We start from the raw sequence: 15,137 nt of genomic DNA on the forward strand, positions 1-15,137 counted from the left end.
TTTTGTATTTTTATTTTTAACAAGTAGTTCAATCAGGTGGTGTATTCGTAACAATATCAAAATATATTTCTTGACAATTACAGAATATGACGTTTGTGCAATTTTCTTTTTGGAGTAAAGACAAAACCTAAAAGTTCTTTCCTAAAAGGCCTTTTCACCAGCTACAGATGAAGATTGTTAGATTTGCTTTCTTTTCCCGTTTGACCTTTAAGAAGGAATGTTTCCCGAGAGATTGTGTATATGAATAGATTCTGGAAACTTGAGAAAATTCAAATTATATTCAAACTTGTGCTGCACAATTAAAGTTGTACTTCCTTAGATTTTTTTTCTTCTGGTTAATATTTTTAAAAGAAAGTGTTTGGGTTTTTGTATTTGGTTTATATTCTGAGTAAAAACCAAATTGTTCCAAGCAGGATATGAGATATTTATTTATTGTATTTCTGTGAATGGGGGACTGTGTATAAAAATAGCTGTAAATCCTAAGCAGTTAATGTAATAAGTCTGCACTTTGATCACATCTTAATTGTTTTATTTAAAGTCCAATGTTAGTGGATGCACATAGCCAAAATTTGAAAAATTACATTTGTTGTACATCTTGTTCAAATATCCATGGATCTGGCTGTACCTATTATCTAATCATATTAAATTGAAATATGATTAAAACAGTACAGACACTGCAGTGATGGTAAATGTTTATTTACAGGTCCACAGTTTTATTAAAAGTCTTCAGTACCAGCATTTTTTTTAATATTCCAAACTGTAAAAAAAAGACAGTCTTCAGAGCTTTTTGTTGAGACACAGCCAGTGTTGTGGTACTTCATAGGTGCTCCTGTCCTCTGTTTCATCATAAGGGATGTGCCATGAGTTTCCTCCTGAGGTTTGGACAATGGTGTCATAGCTGGGAATACTCTGGGAAAACACAAACGAAAACAGAGTTAATTTTGTGATGCTTCCTTCTTTGAGCCTTGACCCTCTCTTCTCATGGTCTCATTCTCCACCTGAAATCGGACCCTCCTGCCCGCTGTGACGTGCCCGTCCACCACCAGTTGGTGCCCTCTCTGCCACTTGAAGAAGAGCCGCTTGGTGGCTCCATCTGGCAAGCAGGCCTTGTGGTCCCTCATCAGGTCCCTGCTTACAAACCGACAGTGGTTCCCAGAGTGCAAAGTAGCGTACAACAGGAAGGGGTCATCCTCTGAACTGAAAAGCACAAAATGCAGAAAATAAGCAGAGCTCTACATCTGAATTCATAGTCTGTGTTATGGTTTCCTATATATGTCAGCCACCCAGATTGTGTTGCAGCACCCACAAACACATTTAAAGAGGATCTTTTGATTCTTGAATGATTTTTAATGACTTTTTTTTTCTTTTTTCTTTTTTTTTGCTTGTGTGCTGCCTTTTAAACAGGCCATCAACTTAAACACATCACAAAACAAATAAATTTCTAAGGTGTTACATTTATCCATTTTCTGCTGCTTATTCGGGTCAAGAATAGTAACTCCCTCTCTTCAGCCACCTCCTCCAGCTATTTTGGAGGGACACCAAGGTGTTATCAACCCAGCCAACAGATTTAATCTCTCCAGAGGCTCCAGAGCCACAAGCTGTGGCTGTATAGACAGATTGCATTGTAGGTTTGCACAGTGCTTGTTGAGACAATGTCTTCAAGCCAAGACAGACATCACTTAAGCTTAAATGTAAAAACTCTGTTGGTCTGCATCTACTCACCATGCAGGAATGTCCCGCTTTGGCCTATTCCAGGACAAAGAAGGTCAGCAAGATAGTTTGAGAAGATGGTATTCAAGGAGCCATTTCTGCATCTGTGTGTGAATCAGTGAATCTTGCTACTAGCGAGCCTGAGACCAGCCGAAAGCAACAACTCTCAGTGCTAAATATGCAATGTTGCTCTAACATGACAAAGGAAAGCTAATGAAACATTTACAGTCCGTAAAGATGTTTTTTAAAACAATTTTCCATAATACAACAATTGTCTGTTTCCCCAGCAATGCCTTCCAGATCCTCCTGGGATCTTCCCAGGTCTGGATATCCTTCCAGTTGGATGTGCTGGAAAAAAAAAAAAACCCTCCAAAGCGAAGGCACGAGGGAGAAGCACCTCAACTGGTTCCTATTAACACAAAGGAGCAGCAGCACTACTCCAGGCTTCCCTCCGATCTCCAAGCCTGGCAGGCATTCTAGGGATAAAACTTCAGCTCTCTTCCTACCCTGACAGTCTGACACAATGCCCACATTTCTACTGACTCTACATCTGCCAGCCGACCTTATAATCCACCTTCGCATCATTGTGAATAAAGATCCCGAGACACCTCAACTCATTTGAGGCACAAACTCTCCCCCCCCAAACCAGAAGGAGCAATCGACCATTTTCATCCCGGCTGCTAACCACCCAGCGCATGCTGAAGGTAGCGCTCCAGTGAAACAAACAGATCATGCAACCGATTACTTTCATGAAGCAGTAAAAATAGTTACTGATTACCGTTTTACAGAGTAACTAGTAAACAGGAACATTCCCAGTACTGGTTTCCTGTCTATCCAATGGAACATATTTCATGCTGTTCTTTTTATATTATCGTTATCATTATTATTATCATAAGATGCTCACATATTGTCGGTAAAGAAACAGTGGGCCTTCTGCTGGATGAGGTTCATGTTGTTTCTGTCCCAGGATCTGGAGGGTCGCAGCATGTGTTTCCTTCCCAGCACCAGGACAGTCAGGCCCTGATGGTCGACGAGCTCTGACACCACCAGCAGCAGCTGAAACACACAAATATATGCCTTTCTTTATATTCACTTTCAAAACGAGAACATTAATAAATAAAAATAATTACTAAAATGATGGCTTGGATTTGGTCTACAATGCAAGCAGCTGATCCCACATGAGGGCAATGAGCTTTGGGGGGGGGGGGGGGGGGGTTATATGTTTCACATTCGGAAAAGCTGGAAGTTAGAAAAGACGTGTAGGTCCAGGAAGAGTCATTAAAGACATACAATATAAAAATTACATACATTTGGATGTACATACTCATACATTTTTACATATGTATAATTTATGTATTTATTTTCCTATGAGTGGGCCTACATAGGCTCATTGCCTCAATAAAAATGAAGTAAAATGTCTGTGTACTGCAGTAATGTTTACTTCTTTAAGCTCTACAAACAGACATCTAAAGAACTGGCAGCCACAGGACAAGATGCTTTGTTACTGGAAGCTTTATAGTTTCTATTTCTAGTCTGAGTAGCACTGACTAGTCATGGCTGAGCAAGCTTTAGATAACCAGACTAAAAAACAGGAACGCACTGGCTGAAATGCCAATTTAGGGTTTTATTTGCTCTTTTAAATGTTTCGACACTCAGAGTCGTCTACTCCCAAGTTAATTATAGTTAACACAATTAACTTCAATTGAATAGTTTTCTGCCTACAAATGGAAAACTATGAAGCCACATTCTCTGATTTCACTGGAACATTTTTAAACTTTTATCTGCAACTCGCCTTGCACGTGCTTGTCTTACAATAGCAATAAAATGAGAACATGAAAAATGAAAACTGCATGACTCCTGGCCTTTTATTTGCATCTATATTGGCTGACACTGTATACAAAAAACCAGGACATAAATACAAATAAATTAACACATAATTAACACAAACATTAATGCTGGCAATGCTGTCGGGTACTTGAGCAGGTTACGCTGCGGTCTCTACAAAGATCAATCTCACAAGTCTAAATAAGCTGTTTCTTTGTAAATATTTGTTGATATTTGCAGTCGGGAAAGAGCAGCCAAAGCTGCAGGCTGCTCACAAATATTTAACGATGTTTCCAACATTTCCAGTGTTTCTTATCTCAGCTTCACTGTCAGCAATGTCTCTCAAAACTATGTGTGAAAAATGTTGTTTATAAAACAGTTTCTGATGTTCAAGCTGCAAATACACAATGCACTGTTTATCTATTTGCAGCCATTCAGCTTGTTTCATCTCAGTGAGCTGATGGCATGTAAGCAGTCATCCAGAACTCTGAATAGTGAATTCAGCAGGTAATTCATATTGAAGCAGTACGGCTGTCCTCCAGTTTCCTTTGAATAATATGCTTGATGTAAATTTCGATCTCTTTTGCATTTATTTTCATAAATTATTTAACTTTCCCACAAACTAGATGACTAGATAGGGAAATAGGCTCATCAGTCTGTACTTTCCTTTGTCTTGCAGCCACATATGTGAGAAAATTGGGGCAGAATAAGCCATCACACACTCACATCCTGACAGACACATGTAGGCAGGCTGACAAGTACTCTCATTACTGTTAAAATCAGGTACTGGGCAGTTTTACGTGCATCTCCCACATGCATGCTCTTAAAAAAAAAAAAAAAAAAAAAAAAAAAAAAACTACACACACACTGCAGGTTTACTCATTCTGTGACTGGCAGAAAAGCCCCTGAGTTGGACAGATATGCATGTAGGAAGAAACCACTAAAATCAAGACTGTGTAACTATGTGTGAGTGAGTGCGGATTTACACACAGGGTCTGCCCTGTGGGTAAATCTGCATCTCACACTTTTAATGCATGTACACCTGTGCATATTCTTACTGTCTCTGACTGCTTGCTTTTGTCCTTGTTGCTATTTGCAACATTAAGCCCATCTACAACCACATCAAAGGCTGGCTTCCTCTTCACAAACAACTTGAACCGCTGCAGCTCCTGAACAGACACACAAACAGAGAGGAAGAAGAATTATTATATGTAAAGAGAGCGATATGTAGGGAAATAACAGTCAGTGAGGAGTTTTTATAAAGAAAGTGATCCATGAAGGTACAACAGGTACGACACAAAAGGCATCTAACTTAATTGTTCACAAAAACTTACACAAAAGCAGCACTGAAAATCAGAGAAGTACAACAGCGAGTGTCTACAGCCATCTGTAAAACATGGTGGAGGCTCTATTGGGGTTTAGTGCTATTTCAGGCAGTGGTGTTAGGCATCTTTTCAAAACTGATGAAATTATGATGTAAAAAAGTACCCTGAGATTATAATCCACCATGCAGAATTATGTGTAAGTTATCTGATTAGCATTAGCTTGAGTTCCCAGCATGACAATGATCCCAAGTGGGGAAAAGCACACCTGGAAAGGAAAAACACAATGAAACAGCAGTGTGGGATCATCTAAAAGCAGCCAACGTCGGTCCATTTGTACTTAAAGCTCATCCAAGAGTATTTAATTTCTAATATTTTATTAAGTTGAACTAATTAGCAGCTAACTGTGTCCTGCACCCATACAGTTTGTGGCAGGTTTGCAAGAATTAGCTGGTAACCTCTTCATCAAGCATGAGCAATTGTGGCTCCAAAACAACAACAACAACAACAACACAGGAGCCAAAAAGCGTCACAAACCAGTGGATGACATCACAGTAGCTGCATCCATTGTTTATGTAAAGCCTATGTTATGTTCAGCAAAAAGCATAGTTGCCCTCTGTGCAATGTTTCCGATTGATAATTTGACCCGAGAGCACGGTTAATGTGCAGAAAACATCTGCAGAGGTTTCTAACAACATCATAGATGGTTAGTTTGCTACTGAGTCAAACAGCGTATCTGAGCTCCACCTGTGAGCTGATGGTTGGCTGATTTTCTCACCAACTGATCAAAGGCCTGCCAGTAATAAATCAAGCTGGACTTTCCTTCCCAGCAGGCAGATGGCAGAGTGCCAGCTAGTCCTCTGTGTTAGCATAAAGTTTAATAGCATATTCAAATAACGCTTATCAATAATAGATAATCGTGTTTTGTTTTTACCTTTTAAGCTGCCTCAGACTAGTCAGACTAATATGTTAGCCCTTGGTGAGCCCTTATCTTTACTACACAGAAATCTAAGGACATCTGCAGCTGTTTTCATAACACCCAAAACATGCAGACCACAGGGGAGGTAAAAAGCTCCATCTATGCAGAATTTGTTCAATTTGCATTTCTTATAAATTTCACACCACATTTTATAATTTTTATGCACCACTCAGGTCAAAACTTGTAAAAGCTCTGAGGCAGCTTTGTGCCATAACAGGAAAGCTGCTTTGAACCTGCATGGGAACCTGTCAGTGCTTTCAGTTTTCACCAACAGCAATATGGAAATAGGCTGCTGTGAATTCCCCTGGAGTGAATCGTGATTGCATCCACAGTATCATGAACGCACATTAAAATGAGTGTCTTTAATGTCACGATCTAGATTTTTTTTTTTAAACTGCCACATGCTCTTATTCATGCTCTTATTAATTTTGACTGCCTAAACACACCAGTCATACTCACTCATTCTGCAGCAATGTTTGATTAAGAAGAAAAGGAAGAAAGACAATAAACGAAAGCCGCAGACGAGCAAAGAATATGAGGAGAAGAAAAGAGAAAGACAAAGTCCAGCATAATTATCCAGGGACTTTCCAGAGCTGATATGTGAAACCAGCTCACTGTGCTGCTGTGGATTACACGACTACACACACACACACACACACACACACACACACACACACACACACACACACACACACACACACACACACACACACACTCATAAAAAATGCATAAGCTTATAGTATCACTTAAGTGCCACCTTTATTACACAAAGCACAGTAGGGTACTGTAAACATATCCATTCCCACTGAGCTGTGTCGCGTGCACATAATTAACTCTATCAATTTCAGCTCAAACACTATTTAAAAAAAAACTTCCTGCTGAGTTTAGTTCATCTCACTTCTCAGTTATCTCACTTCTGACACTTGTCATCATTTCCCCCTTTACATTTTGATTGGAGTCTACATTTTATATCTGCTTATGCACCAAATAAATATTTAAGATTAAAAGAGCCGGTTTATGTTGACTGCGTTTTCAGCCAGCCACTGTGCTGCTGGACTGTGCAGCCACATTCTGCAAAGTCCAGCAGCACAGCTCTGCAGTAAAAGTCCAGACCGTAGAGCCATGAACCAACAAAAGCAACAAAGGAGGCATTGAATTGTTCAGTAGTTGAAATACTATATGAGTACTAATGATGATGTGCCCCTGCACGAAGCAAACGATCTGCTTTTTCATAAAACACAGCCTAGACTGTGCTATTTCGCATTATGTTAAAGCGTACTATAGCCACAACACTTTATCAAACTTTTTGTCAAGTAGACAAAAATTTTGGACAAGTAGCCGCGCCAGAAAACAGATACAAAAACCGCATCCTCGTATATACGCTCATCTGCTAGTATTTTTTTTTTTGTAGGTACAGCGGTTCAACTGCTTGTTAACACAAATATCTAACCTGACAATCATAAGATACTCATTGCTTTTGGGGATGTAGAAAGGGCCAAGAAATTCAAATCATCAGAATGAGGAAGAAAGGTATTTGTGTGGATGGGATTTTCCCACACAATCATCTCGAGAGTTTACAGAGAATGATCCGAAAAAGAGAAAATATCCAGTAAGCTGCAGCTCTCTGGATAAAAATGACTTTTTAATGCCAGGGGTCAGAGGTCAAAATGAGCAGACTGTTGATAGGAAACAGCGGGAACAAAAAAAAACAACATTCATGACAACCAAGGAATACAGAAGAGCTTCTCTGAATCCACAGCATGTCAAACCTTGAAGCAGAAGGGCTGCAGCAGCAGAAGATCACACCAGATGACACTTCTGTCAGCAGACAGCAGGAAGCTGAGGCTATAATTAACACAGGCTCACCAAAACTGGACAACAGAAGACTGGAAAAACATTCCCTGTTCCGATAAGTCTTGATTTCCAACGGTAGGATCAAAATAGGGCACGAACAACATGAAAGCATGGATCCATCCTGCCCTGTCAAAGGTTTAGGCCAGTGGTTGTAGTGTAATGATTTGGGGGATATTTTCTCAACACAATTTTGGCCCCTTAGTTCCATCTGAGCATTATTTAAACACCACAGCCTACTTGAGTATTAAAGCTGGATGTAAAGCTGACAAATCTGCATCCCCTGTGCAACCCTGTTGTGGAAAAAGGGAGAATTCAGGCAGTTCTAAATGCAAAAGGGGCACTAGAAAGGTGTAGTTACTTAGGTAGCCCCGTAGTACTAACCAAGTTAGTACTAGGTTAGTATTATCATGTTCCATTAATCACTAAAAAAACCCTGCTCTGCACCAGCTTATGTAATCAGAATAAGCTAATGTGGTGACCTCACCAGGTTAAAAGAGACCCACCTCTCACACTGAAAAGTCTGACTTTAGGCTCAGTACATGTCAAACTCATAACTGAGTGGTGGCCAGAAGCTTAAACACAAATGAGCAAACCAAAAATTGCTCCTACAGCGAGGCTCTGCATTAAAATCATGCTAATGTTAATATTGTTTTAAAATAAAAACAGGATTAGTGCATTCAGAGTTTATTCACAGCGACTCTCTCTGTGGATAAAGGGATGTGTTGTTGCATTCTCTGCTCTAATAGTCAATCTTTGACCTCTGCTATCTAAACATATATGAGTGCTATTTGAAAAGTAAACAGACACTTTGTTTTTTTCACTAGTTATCACCAAACAAAGACCGAAACAAACTGCCGCCTTTCTTCCCCTTTGTGCTGATGCCCTTCTTCTACCCCTTTTCCTTCCTTCACAAGTTGCTTAACTCTCCTCTGAAGCACTCTGTTTGCCCTTGAAATAAACTGCCTTAAATGGGGAATTAACAAAGCTCATTTAAACTGTCTGTCTGCTCAGCAGGAGGTAGCTGTGGGCTACGTTCACATGGCCGTCCGCATGCTGGAAATTCCCTTAATTGAACCAACTATAACTGAGCCAGATAAAGACACAAGAACATGTGCAAAGCGAGCCCTATTTTAATAATTTAAATATGTCATATTATTAACCACACATTGCCGGTGTTGCCCAGTTGTTGTTTTTTAAATAAACTTCATTTTATGTTTACTTTAATTGCATTATTAAAAAAGGAGTACATTCCAATCCAATGAAAAGCTTGTACCTTGGCTCTCGACACAGACGCTGCACATATGCATGCACAGCAAATAAGGCTCTTACAACACAGCCATAATTCAGCGTTTTAAGCTTGTTTGTAAGTGCACTGCTGTCTGTCTGCTGCTGTCTGTCTACATATTTGCAGTCACATAAAGAATCCAGCTGAACGCATGTAAATGATCTCATTTTCATTTCATGTTACTTGGAAAATTCACGAAGCAGAAAAAAAGCCAAACATTCCCCTTAAACAAATAAATTCATGGGAAACGGGATCATTTACTTTGTTGCCAAGAAACTCACGTACATACACAACATCAAGCTACAAGCACAAAGACAGCGAGGAAATGTCCATGCAGGCTACGTTCACAGGTAACAAAGTCCACCTATTTCCTCTGAAGCTCACAAATACACCCTTCATTTGTTTAGTTCATGTGAAAATTGAGTGGAAATTTTAAATAGTTAAATCACCTTGCTCTGAATTGGGTGGGTGTTTGCAAAAACCACAACCTCTGTTATTTTCCTGTTTCTTCAATTTAATCAATTAGCTAAAGTAAACTTAATTAGCTGTGTAAATATGTAAATCATCTTCGCAACTTCCACTGAAATAAAGAGGAAGACTGACCTTGTGGCCAACCCACATGACTTACTTTTGTACAGAAGGCCTTTGTCAGCCATCCAATTCATGGTCACCAGTGGACTGGAGCCTATCCCAGCAGCCATATGGCTAGAGGCAGGGTACACAGTAATTGCCCATAGGTGTAAATGTGAATGTGTCTCTGTGCTAGCCCTGCAGCAGACTGGCGACACGTCTAGCATGTACCCTGCCTCTTGCCTTGCTTATCCAGCAAGACAAATCTCATTCTGCATGTATTCCATGAACATGAATTGGTAGTAAAAGAGTCTGCGTGCAAACTGGTCTGTTTCACTGCAAATAGTTCAGCTTCTGCACAATTTAAGCAAACAACATATAATATGTTAATTAGTGAACTTTAGAGGTGCTGGCTGGGTCTCAGTGAAGTTCACTGCCGGCTCGCAGTCGTTTAAATCATCTTGTTTAATCTCTAGTTCACTCTGCAGACAAAAGTAGCCCACATATGATATTTCTGGCTTACATGTGACTCATATCTGGTTTTTCACAACAGCATGAACAGCGCAAACCACATGGAATCTGATCTTTTGTGTTCTATTTTGGGTCATTTTCATATGAACCTACATCTGATAAAAATTAGTTGGGTTTTTTTTTTGCGCAATGCAGTCTCATGCAACTTTTGTCCCTCACCTGACCTAAAGTACTGTGCACAAGTCTTGGGGCACTTCTTATTATAGAGAAAGCAACAGTGAGTAAAAGCTGGTGGAGGCTTCATCATAATTTGGTGCTGCATTATAGCAAAACTGATGAAATTATGCAGTAAAGTACCATGAATTTTTGATTCACTGGCAATACTATCTGGAAAGTGTTCGATTGGCAAGAGCTTCGTTTTTAAGTATTGCAATGAATGCAAACACGCATCCTGAAATCTCTCCATATTGTGACAGATGCAAAACTGCTGAAGCCTCACTGATCCACATGTACTGGTCTTGTCCCAGTCTTGTTCAGTTTTGGACAGAGGTTTTCCATACCCTGTCCAGGATTCTCAATGAGACGCCGCCCCCTTGTCCCCTTCTTATTCTGTTTGGCATCAGTGGGAATGAGGCGTTTCTACTGGCCTCTAAAAGACAGGTGCTATCATTCTGTTCGGTGTTAGCCAGGAGGGATATTCTACTGAGGCGGCAGGATGTGGCCCCTCCCAGTTACAAACAGTGATTACATGACCTCATGTCATGTCTAAAACTGGAAAAAAATGGGTTTTTGTTTTCTTTTTTTTGTTATTTTCCTTTTTTTTTTTTTTTTTAAATCTTTTAGAGCAAAGTGTATGGGCTAATTTGTGGTCCGATCAAAAATCAACTGGCTTTTCCTGCACATTAAGAGTAAATGTTCACTTTAACAGTCTTTGTGCTTGCTTCTGTGGTGCAGAATGGCCTTTGCGATGTATTTTTTATTGTCTGGAGTCTGATTTTGTCCAAATTTACAGGATAAAGCCAAAAAAACTGCTGTGATTTAAGTTTTGCATAATCTAACGTAATTCTTATCTATAAATCAGAAATTGAAAGTACAGCTTCCAGATGACTGGCTGTCCCATTAACATAAAAAAAAAAAAAAAACTGCAAAGGCCAGAAAACCACAAAGGATGTGGTGATAACAGAACTGTATCCTCCTCTGATTTTTAATAGTTAACCACAGAGTCATATACCCCAGCTTAGGGAAATAATCAATAAAGTCTTGGAACCAGGGGGACAAACAGCTGCCTCACTGCACCTAAGAATGTCTATAAAACTTGAAACACAGATCTATTCTTTTGACCAGCTCAGACTCTACCAGCTTGATGTGCCAGCCGGTGTAACAATGACGCCATCTAGCAAAAGACAGCAAGAAAACAGCTGAGAAACTAGTGCGCCATAAAAATCTAGTTTCAATATTTTACTTTACTTTTCAAACATCTACATGAATGAACTGTTATTATTTTTTTAATTAGAAAAAAGAAAACATCAATGGGGGTCATAATTTATCACGCATAACAGAAGTGTTGCAGATCTAAATTAGAAACTGCGGTAAAATGAAACCAGTATAACTGTTTTATAAGGTGTTATAGGTGCGCAACTGCAAAAAACACACCATTGTGCCCCAAAGATAAGTGGTTGCTAGGCAACATGACACCATTCACAAACACTCACACAGATTTTGTGTATTGTGGTAATATTAGCATTTTCTACTTTTCTACTAAAAAAAACTAGGAAAAGGAAGAAAAGAGTAGAAAAGAAAATATGAGCAAATGTAAAAGAAAAACAGAGTAAAGCGACCAAAAGGAAACAAAAACAGCAAAGCTGAGGTGGAGGAACGTAACAGGTCAAAGGAGACAAAGGGAAAAAAGGAAAGAAAGGAAACATTATTAAGAAAAAAAAATTTAGGTTTGTATTAAGTTTTTAAAACATACTTGTGTCTCTTTATGTTAAATTACGTGAATGCTTAATTCACGGGTTGAGATAATGGCATTAAAAATACTGGAGTGGTTAACCTATCTTTGCAGCCTTATTTACAGAGTCTACACAGACCTTTGTGGAATATGAAAGGAACAACCACAAACAAAACGAAATGCCTCTCTGATCACACCCCCTCCCCCCACATTAAATCACTCTAACTGGCAGCAGCACTACTCCCCCTAGTGGTGACGGGGTGTACAAAGAAAAATCTCATCTCCCTCTTACAGGATGTTTGAATGTTCTTTTTTCGGGCTGCTTCTTTATGTTTACAGCTGTTTGTTTGTCACTTAAATATAACAATAAATAATAATAAATTAAAGTTCAAGGTCCCTGTGTGTATGTGTGCGTTTTACCTCTGGAGTTGTCTTGGTGAAAACATCTTGTCCCTCAATGATGTCTGTCATCACTCTGTCTTTAAGCTGCTGGTACTCCTCAGCAGTCAGCTGGATGGACTCCAGCTCAGACCCACAACTCCTACATACTCCCCTGAACACATGCACACACATATATATGTTTAAATGACACACACTATCATAATGGAGGTACGTACATACATCAGAAGTGGTTTTTATTACTTTGGGGTGGCGGTCGTCCAGCTGCCTGTCCATTCCTGTCCTGTCAGGCTGATTTTGGGAAGGAGCACAAGGAGAATATACACTAGAGTGATTATGTTCACATGTTGAGGTTTGCCGTTAATACACGTCACATTGAAAATAAATGCAGGGGAGCAAAGCTTTAAAAAAAAAAAAATCACATTTTAAGAAACAGGATTTGTTTTGCATGCATGTGCTTCCCTATCACGGTCCTACCTCTCAAACCAGCTTTTGATGCTGCTGGCGAGGCTCTGCTGAGGGTAGATCTGGTTGTTCCTCATGTGCAGCAGAATTCCCAGGTGCCTCTCCTGCTGTTCAGCCTGTGACATGGCACTCGTTCCCTCTTCTCCTTCCTTTTTCCCTGCCACTTTAAACAGAGTCTCCCATGTCTCCTGGTGAGGACTCAGTCCATTGTCAATTAGCTCATCATAAAGAGCCCAGGCAGTGCTTGTGTCACCGTGCTGCATTGCCGCTGCGATGACGTCGCCATAGTTGCGTGGTGATGGACTAAAAGTCTGTTAGTAAATAAAATCAGGTGATAAGAAAGCTTCACCTGTGAGCTCGCTCACATTTGAAACAACCTGAAATATAGAAAACTACCTCACTAATATCACGAAATCAACCATCGTCATCTGCAGATGATAAATGACAACAACCTTTGAATCAAGGTGCTTTACGTTCTAAGGTAAAGACCCTACAATAACACAAAGAAAACAGAGAAAATCACAAAAGTATAGAACCCCCCCACGAGCAAGCTGGTTCAGGTTTGTTCAGGTTGAGAAAGTTTACGATTGAACATTTATAAGTTTATCAGAACTGAACAGAAGCATGGCTAATTGGTTTGTATAGACAAACAGGAAAAAAAGGAGTGAAAAAGTGTAAGAAATTAATTTTAAGCCTCAGAAAAACAACTTTTAGGTTAATATTTAGCTTAGCAAATGACAAACACACGTAATGAATTCTGGCCTAAACTAAAAGTGCATTCTTTTCCTCACTGAAATACTTTTCATAAGTTTAATTTTCTCCTAAAAAAAACTGCTTACTTTCTTGAGCTCCTGCAGGATGTTGAGAGCCTCCCTCCACCTCGCTGTCCGGCTGAAGGCTTTGATAAAAAGACTGGAAGCTCCTGTGTCCAGAGAGGGGAAACTTCCCCGCATGATGTCATAGACGTCAAACACCTCAGCGTCATGGCCGCTGCTCACACACAGCGTCAGGTATCGCAGTAGCAGCTCGTAGGACAGTGTGCCAGTCTCCGTGGCTACAAAAGTCAGCAGGGACCTGAAGAGGAGGATTTTAAATGAAAGTAACATGGAGCTTTTTCAGTCCTTTAATGCTCTCACTGCAGCATTCTGGATTAAATGAAGGATTTTCAGGAAGCTTTTAGAACAGCGACTGATCTAAAATGCCTTTAAGGTTCCTCACAGCTCCACTGGAAGTCATCCAGAGTCAGTATCTGTTTAATCACCGTAGGGCAAATTAAATCTTTCATTTAACTCTTACTTGGCAACATCCAGCTCGCCCCCAGAGGTGAAGAGAGCTTTCATCATTTGGATTTCAAAGCGAGGTGGATTTCCCTGAGACTCCTTCAGCTTCTTCCACTCATTGGAAGGGAGCGGTCGCTCAGGAGGCTGCAGCCTTCCTGTAAAACATCCAAATAGTCATCCAAACACATCATGAGCTGTTAAATATCTGAAGAGAGGTGGTGATGCATGCTCACCTGCTCCCCTATCTGACCTACGTTCAGGCTCCTCTTCATCCTTATACTCACAGACCAGAGGCGCCCTCCTCCTCAGTATATCCGCCGTCCTCTTTGCCGTTCCAGCAGCAAACACAGATTTATGGATCCTCTGCCGGGGAGCAGACCTCTTATCTCCTCCTCCATTCACTGTACCATCCTCTTCACCGCTTCTGATGGTGCTGTTTCTAACCCCACCCTGCCCTTTAGTTTGTCCACTGCTGCTTCTGTGTGTCCGTCTGACACCCAGGGTGAGGCTGGGCTCTCTGCTGCACACAGAGAGAACCCAGGGAGGCTGTAATGTGGAGAAAGCTGGACGTCCATGTTGGAAAAAGAGCTGCGAGGACTTTAGAGATGTTCTGACTTTCAGTATGAAGGTAGAGCCCATGTTTGGATGATTATAGCGAATGATTTATGAGCACAGCAGCTGTAATCCCACTTTAAATTTAAACTGTTTTATTTCTCATACACAAACTAAGCACACAGCTGACACATGACGTGAATTACATGAGCCTGCAGGTGACACCAGAAGCTCACCTTCCTGTTTCTACGCGTCCTTCAAAGGCTCTCTCGCGCTCTCGTTTCGTCCATAAATCTGAATAACTACAAATACAGCGCCTGAGGAACTCATTCAGCTCATATCCCTCTACAAAACACACCAGCAAGAAGGCATGGATGGAGTCGCACACCTGACGTCATCAACATTAGACAACGTCGTTTGTGAGGTATCAGGTTTTTCAAAATAAAAAAGGAAATGTCATCACCCATTGATCATG

The 15,137-nt window shown here is 40.3% G+C and overlaps 1 protein-coding gene across 2 annotated transcripts; it reads right to left on the minus strand.

Moving 5' to 3' along the window:
• Positions 1 to 525: 525 nt before the first annotated feature.
• On the minus strand, positions 526 to 15,073 carry prorp (protein only RNase P catalytic subunit). 2 transcript variants are annotated; one of them, XM_086274459.1, is made up of 10 exons: positions 14,344 to 15,072; positions 14,127 to 14,265; positions 13,670 to 13,904; positions 12,843 to 13,141; positions 12,609 to 12,656; positions 12,387 to 12,519; positions 4,593 to 4,703; positions 2,615 to 2,766; positions 999 to 1,197; positions 528 to 909 (listed from the first exon to the last, which is right to left on the minus strand). In XM_086274459.1, exons 1-10 carry the CDS (start codon positions 14,747 to 14,749, stop codon positions 778 to 780), a joined length of 1,854 nt encoding a protein of 617 aa, XP_086130585.1. In that variant the 5' UTR covers positions 14,750 to 15,072; the 3' UTR covers positions 528 to 777. The 2 variants fall into 2 exon arrangements, with proteins under 2 accessions (XP_086130586.1, XP_086130585.1); XM_086274460.1 differs by lacking the exon at positions 4,593 to 4,703 and having other exon boundaries at positions 526 to 909; positions 14,344 to 15,073.
• Between the last annotated feature and the right edge of the window lie 64 nt (positions 15,074 to 15,137).

The sequence above is a fragment of the Aulonocara sp. 'chitande type north' Nkhata Bay genome, linkage group LG19, assembly GCF_057382095.1.
Source record: "Aulonocara sp. 'chitande type north' Nkhata Bay isolate Kocher_YH1m ecotype deep benthic linkage group LG19, A_spYH_male_GT1.1, whole genome shotgun sequence".
Classification (NCBI taxonomy): domain Eukaryota; kingdom Metazoa; phylum Chordata; class Actinopteri; order Cichliformes; family Cichlidae; genus Aulonocara; species Aulonocara sp. 'chitande type north' Nkhata Bay.